General features: G+C 37.1%; 1 protein-coding gene across 1 annotated transcript in view; it reads right to left on the bottom strand.

Moving 5' to 3' along the window:
- Positions 1-1,518: 1,518 nt before the first annotated feature.
- The window catches only part of LOC118746300 (beta-catenin-like protein 1), a 41,396-nt gene continuing 35,330 nt past the window's right edge, over positions 1,519-7,584 (bottom strand). The window contains exons 4-5 of the mRNA XM_036480150.1: positions 1,776-1,971; positions 1,519-1,690 (exon numbers count right to left, since the gene is read on the bottom strand). Coding sequence (XP_036336043.1) covers positions 1,602-1,690; positions 1,776-1,971 — 285 coding nt within the window. The 3' untranslated portion in view covers positions 1,519-1,601. The remainder of the gene's footprint in view (positions 1,691-1,775; positions 1,972-7,584) is intronic.

Below are 7,584 nucleotides of genomic sequence, written 5' to 3'. Positions count from 1 at the left end.
GCGACCCCAGGAGTTCGATTTTGTTTGCAAACATCGAGCGGGTACGAGAGTGGCCCACGAGGACTCGCTGAGCAGAGGTCCGGTAGAAGAGGCAACCGAGCCGCATACAGTAGCAGAGAAGGTAATGCATATTAGGAACGTAACAGAGAGTTCGGATTGGATTTATATCATGCAAATGCAAGACCCGTAACTGGAGTCGCTAATCCAAATCCTAAAGGGTGACCACCAAGACGAAGATTCGGTATAGAAGCAACTGAAGGCCGACTACGCAGTGGAGAAGGGTAGACTAACGCGTAAAGCAGATGGGCAGTCCAAGTTAGTCGTTCCGCATGTAGCACGATGGCGGATAGTGAAAGCGTGTCATGACGACGCCGGTAATTTCGCGCTAGAGAAGACTATTCAGAAGATTAGAAAAGCGTTTTGGTTTCCACGGATCCGCCGGTAAGTTAAATCATACATTGCAGGATGTGAGGAATGCTGCCTGAATAAAGCCAGAGATGGAAAATCTGAAAGCCAGCTTCACGTCATGGAAGTCTTAGCGATTCCATTCAGAAGCTTGTACATCGATCATCTGGGCCCATTTCCCAAGAGTAAGAGACGAAATTGTTATGTGCTAGTCGTCGTATGTGGTTTCACGAAGTACTCCATACCAAGACTGAACCAGTGGTCAAAGCTTTGGAGGAGGTCATGTCCGTCTTTGGTCAACCACTCCGAATAACATCAGACAGAGGGACCGCCTTCACGTCTCAGCAGTTCCAGGCGTTCATTAACCGTTGTGGAATACAACATGTTAAGACAGCGGTGCGTACACCAAGGGCCAACAACGGCCAAGCGGAACGAGTCAACAAAACTCCTAAATTGTTTGCGATACACAGTGAAGGACGCCAAGGACTGGGATGCCGCGTTACCCATGATACAGTGGAACCTTAATTCGCTGCGACATCAGGTGACCAAGTTCAGTCCAAACGAACTGGTCTTCAGCTTTGATCCCAGAGATGTAACCCAGAATCGGATGATCCAGGCGCTCCATGATGAAGTGAACGTCAATGCAGATTCCGAGAGTAATTGGGAAGAAGCCGCTAAAAATATTTTGACAGAGAAACAGAAGTGAAAGCAAAGATACGACAATAAACATCGGAAGCCACTCAACTATCAGGTGGGAAATTTGTTCGTCATCGATCATGTGCCAGCAGCAACCGGTGACTCCAGCAAACTAGATCCAGCTTTCAATGGTCCGTATGTGGTCACAAAGGTGCTGGACTACGACCGTTATATAGTAGAGGATTCGCCAGATGCCACCGTTTCCAGGCGGCGTTATAATGGTGTTATGAGCAGCGATCACATGAAACCATGGTGCACGTTAGCGCCAGGGTTAGATGTCGAGGACGGCATCGATGCAGATGGTGACGAATCGCCCTGGAACGATGTCAGGACCTGCGAGAGGGAGTAACGTGTGAACTGCCGCCGAGTGAGGGCTCATAGTTTTCATCAGTCATATTAACACTTAAACTACATTGGTCTAATTTCATGGTAAATGTAACATCAACTTTAATTTGATTATTTTAAATAATACACAAGTCATCCGTGACACATAATTTAATTTAAAATCTGTCAATCAAAGAAACAATATGAGATTGCTCCTGTTCTTTCCAATCGGCATCACCATCATCACCCAGATTTCCAGCGTATTCTGTAATTAAAGTTGAAATTTCGTATATATAATATGCATATGATTCATGCATTCATACATATGTATACAGAAAATCCGTACAAACCTCGCATCACGTTCCTAATGGTTTTCATCGAAGCACCACGTAAATTTAAAATCTGCACGACACGTTGCTTTACGGTATCCGCAGTGGCTGATACTTCTAAAATTATATAGTCGATTCGCTGAAGAGTAAAAAGGCCGCCAGTTAGTCGCTTGATGTAATTATTTTCCGCTTCCTCGTCTTCATCGATTTCAGTATTCTAAACGAAAGTTAAATCATAACAAATAAATACAACAAAACATATACATATACTCATAAAATAAAACATGAACTTTAAAATATTCCAATGGAATATAAAAGGATTTCTTAACATCAATGAAATGAACCTCTTAATAGAAGAAAAAATCTACCCTTCATTTCACTGCAAGAAACACATTGCAAACACAACTTTAACCCATTTTCTCCAAGCGGATACTTAAGTTATTTTCAAAACTCAACAATAACAACAGCCAAACAAGGAATAGGGTAAGCACCCTTTAAGTTAAAGCTAATATTTCCCACAAAATAATTTCATTAAACACCTACCTTCAAATAATAGCGATTGAAGTCAACCTTAATATAAAATTTACGATAACACCGTGTGACAAAAACTAAAAAAAAATTCAAAACACATGAAAGAATCGATATACTCACGAAACTATGGCTCAAATATAGTAAAACTGCGTTTTTAATTTTTCACTCTGACGTCAGGATTTTTATTCAAAGGACTTTTAAATTTTAAAGATATTCAGCCCAATTCTGCATACTCCCGGGGAGTTTGTTCTCCTGGAGCTACTCCCAGGGAGTAGCATTTTCCCCGAAAATTTGGGAGGAGGAAATTCGAACTTCGAAAAAGCTGTATGACACATTTTTGACAGCTCAACTCCGCTATTTAATCAGCCCTATTCTGCATTTCGACTCGAATCGAAACTTTCTCCTTTTGGCAACTTTGGTATTCTACGTTCCGTTTTGTTTCGATCAATCTTCGAAATTTACGATTACACCTATTCTATGTACATTTCGATCGTAGTTCCGTTTTTCTACGTTGCAAATTTGTTGACGGAGAACGCTTCGATTGTTATTTTCGCGAGCTTAAATAGTAAAATTTTATAAAAAAAATAAGTTAAATATACTTTGCATGATTGTAAAAGTCATCATAAATGAATTTTCTCGATATCTGTGTTTTGCGAGCAGCAATACGGGCAATACGAAAACTTTGCTCAAATAATGGCAACCGAGTTTTTGTTTTCATTATCTCTAAATAAGACTGTGAAATGGTCGTTACCGGTGGGTTTCTTCAAAATTCCAAATGGTGGTTCCAAGTCTCAAACAAGTTCAATAATTTTTTTATCGCCATATTGGATTCGCCATTCTAAGTTTTGACAATCTGACATCAGATTCGTAATCAGCAACCCCAGAAAGTCACCGGTAACGAGTTTCAGCCCTTGACAATGCTTAAAACGTAAAGTATCAACGTTTTAATTTTATTAATTTTTTAAGAATTTGATCGCTATATTGGATCCGCCATTTAGAATTTGGGAAACCTGACATCTGATTCGTAATCAGTGCAGAGTTTCGATTAAATCCAATTTTTTTTTAACTGATCGCCCTTTTACATCCGCCATTTTGAATTTTGAAAAACGGACTAGATTCCTGATTAGCAACCCCTGAAACCCCCTGGTAACAAGTTCCAACCCATGATAATGCCTAAGTCGTTCAGTATCAACTTTTTAATTTTAATAGTATTTTCGAAAGTATATTTATTGGGCCCATTCTACCTGTCCAAGACAGGTATGTAATTAAGGGAATGTTCCCCAATAATACCAGAGTAATACCATGTAAAAACCACATTTTTAGCTGCATTTTAACATGTCACGAAAATGAAAAAATTAAGAACATCGGCGTTTTTATAAAAAACCTACCAGAACGACCTCTAAAAAAACTGTTTTGTCAAAATAAAACAAAAACGTATCTCTTTTTTACCACAAATAACAATAACTTGAGGTAGGGTTTATGAATTCCATAAAAAAAAATTTTATATACATACATACATAAAATTTGGAGTTACATAAAAACGTTTTTTATTATTCTACTCGTTTTTACTAACTTTTTAAAAAGAGGCGCGTATGTTATGGAAGGATAAGCTTTGTTCTTCCCTCCTCCTGATGGCTTTCAAAATCGGTTTCATTTGCGTTCAAATCTTCGACTCTAGTAAATGCAAAGTTGTGGAGTACTCAAATAACGTTTATAATTTCACTGGCATTGAGCGGTGAGTAATGCAGTTCAACATGAATTTCTTATGATTGTTCACTCATATGAAAAGGATCAATCATGTCCCTAAATGTCCGCCCTTCAACTTTCGCATCAGCAATCTAGGACTCGTTCTGCTCTTCAAGTCATGGCTATGGATTTCATTCTTATAATATACACCCCTATTGGAAGTATCGACTAGTACTAGAAAATACCATGTTCTGGCCGACATCGAAAACATGTTTTCGTTGCTAAAACTGGTTTTCAGCCTAAAACGTGTGTGTTTCGTCCATGTTAAATCTGTCAAACGAAAACCAGTTTTCGCTGAAAACTACTTGAAAACTCACGTGCCACTCATTCCAATCAGGGCTACACTAGTTTTTTTCTATTATACATCGAAGTGGAAGTAATATTTTATTATCTTTAATACGCCATTTCGGATTTATTGTTAATTGACTGGCCAAAGTAAAATAAGAATGAAAGTAAGAGGTGGCTAATGAAAACAAAATGAGGGAAAAGCACTTTGGTTTTGTTTTTGTGTAGCAAAAGTGTAATCAGAGGATGTAAGAAATGTCAATGAAAACACTAACAGCCGGTGTGAACAGCCTTCAGCCCACAATCCCAAAACGACGATGGTATGTCGATTATAGACTATCCGTGGTGTTTTCAAAGTCAATTTCTCGTACAATAAGTGAGTGAGAATAGTTTATAGTCGCTCAACCTTCTGCACACACGCTTATTGAACGAGAAATCGACATTCACAATACCATAGAAAAGCGATAATCGAATAAGAGTCGTTTATCTACTACTAGTCGACCCTCGCAATAGGGGTGTATTATAGTGGTTCATAAAAACACTCTTTTTGGAAATTCATAAACGCTACATCAGAATATTGTTATTTGTGATAAAAAAGAGACCCGTATTTTTTTATTTTGAAAAACAGAAAAAGTTTTCTTAGAGGTCGCGCTGGTCGGTTTTTTATAAAAACGCTGATGTTCTCAATTTTTATATTTTCTTGACATGTTAACATGCAGCTAAAAATGAATTTCGAAAAACTGACTTCAATTCGTAATTAGCAACCCCAGAAACCCCCTGGCAACAAGTTCCAACCCATGACAATGCGTAAATCGTTCAGTATCAACGTTTTAATTTTACTAGTCTCTTTTCCAGAGCATATTTTCGGGCACTAGCCCCGTTCTAACTGCTAAAGACAGGTATATAATTAAGGGAAGGTTCCCTAATAATACCAGAGTAATTATATGTAAGAAACAAATTTTTAGCTGCTTTTTAACATGTCAAGAAAATAAAAAAATTGAGAACATCAGCGTTTTTATAAAAAACCGACAAGCGCGACCTCTAAGAAAACTTTTTTTTTCAAAATAAAAAAACACGTTTCCCTTTTTAACAGACTTCCAAAAAAGGAGGAGGTTATCAGTTCGTCGGAATCTTTTTTTTTTTTTTTATGTATGTTACCGCATAACTTTGGACCACGTCAACCGATTTCGATAATTCTCTTTGCATCGGAAAGGTAGTGTCTCAGAGGTGGTCCCATACTAATCTGATTAAGATCCGATCATGAGCGGATCATGAGATATATACATATATATATTTTTTTTATATGGGAGTTGAAGGCGGTTTTTTTTTGCTAAAAATTACTTGTTTTATCACAAATAACAATAATTTGAGGCAGCGTTTATGAATTTCCAAAAAAACACTTTTTTGAACCACTTTAGGGTGTATGTTTCCAGTAAAATTAAGAACGAAATTTTGTTTTTAAATTACAATGATGTTCGATATATTTAGTTATTTTGAAATATTAACACATTTTAACTTCACAATATATGTATAGTTTGGTGGAAAATACTTCTTTTGTTTTGTTTGATTTCGAAGATGTTTTCACTCTTCCTCTGAAAACCGGGACTTAATCGGTACAAGTATGAAAAATCGGGACATTTATACGTCACGACTTTTAAAAAATATTCCGCGGGACAATTTTCTCACAATCGGTACTGTCCCGTCAAAATCGGTACGAATGGTCGCCGTAATTATATGGGACTTTTATTTTTTTTCGTCTCGCGGGACGTTTATTTCAAGACGGAAATGATTTTTGTCTTCTTGCAATAATTATATGGGATTTTTATATTTTTTGTCTCTCGGGACGTTTATTTCAAGACGAAAATGAAGTTCGCCTTCGCATAATAATTATACGGGATTTTTATTTTTTTATTCGTCTCTCAGGACGTTTATTTCACGAATATGATTTACGTCTTCTCATAATAATTATATGGGACTTTTATTTTAATTTTCGTCTCTCGGGACATTTATTTCAAGACGGAAATGATTTTTTTCTTCTAATAACTATATGGGACTTTTATTGAAGTGAGACTTCTTAATTCAGTTCGGAGATTTGACGCGTTATATATTTAACGCCACGATTGTTCATGTAATCAAATCTGTATCGTTCTTTCGATTTTCCAAAATGGTGTGTCAAATTAAAAGGCTTTGCTTTTACGTGGTTTTAGTTTATTGAAATGGGTTGCCAGATGTTAGCAAACCAAATTGCAATAATCGAGCCCGGAGATATTTGCGTTTAATTTCGTGAAAATGGCAGTACATGTACCGATTTTGTCAAGAGAAAACGTGGGCCGTAAATCATTGTCGTCTTGAAAAAAACCGTTACGAGAGACGAGAAAAATAAAAGTCGGATATAATTATTATGAAAAGACGTAAATCATTTCAGTCTTAAAATAAACGACTCACGAGACGAAAAAAATAAAATTCCTACATAATTATTATGAGAAGACGTAAATCATTACCGTCTTGAAATAAACGTCCCGCAAGATGAAAAAAATTGAAGTCCCACATAATTATTATGAGAAGACATAAATAATATCCGTCTTGAAATAAACGTCCCAAGAGACAAGAAAAATAAAAATCCTATATAATTATTATGAAAAGACGTAAATGATTTCCATCTGAAAATAGTCGTCCCACGAGACAAAAAAAAGATATTTCTCGTAAATATTTATTATACAAAGACAAACAAAAATTCTCTTAAAGCAGGCGACGTTTTTTAACTCAGATATTAGGATTATTATTTTGGGTCTCTGAAATTTTGGTAGGAAAAAAGAATTGTCCGTGGCAACACTGCTCGCGATATAATTCCGATTGGCATGTTTGCTCTTAGGGCCGGTTGCTCAAAGCCCGATTGACACTAATCTACGGTTAAACATCGTTATCGACGTTACCGACACCGTGTTATATGCATGCAGTCGAGGACGTCGATAACGATGTTAACCGGAGATTAGTGCCAACCAGGCTTTGAGCAACCGGCCCTTAGGGCCGTTTGCACCATGTCTAGTTAATTCTAACTCCCAGTTAAACATCTTTATCGACGTTATCGACACCCATCATATAACATGTGATCGATAAAGCAGTTAACGTGCTTAACTGAAGGATGTACCTCCAGTTAGCGTTAACTAGACATGGTGCAAACGGCCCTTAGAGCCCAACTGCGAAGCATATAACACAGAATATGTGACGTCGATAACGATGTTTAACTGGAGGTTAGTGTTAACTAGGG

Source organism: Rhagoletis pomonella, unplaced genomic scaffold, assembly GCF_013731165.1.
Source record: "Rhagoletis pomonella isolate Grant_MI unplaced genomic scaffold, Rhpom_1.0 Rhpom_scaffold_00001, whole genome shotgun sequence".
Taxonomy (NCBI): domain Eukaryota; kingdom Metazoa; phylum Arthropoda; class Insecta; order Diptera; family Tephritidae; genus Rhagoletis; species Rhagoletis pomonella.
This window is presented reverse-complemented; position numbering and strand designations above follow the sequence as displayed.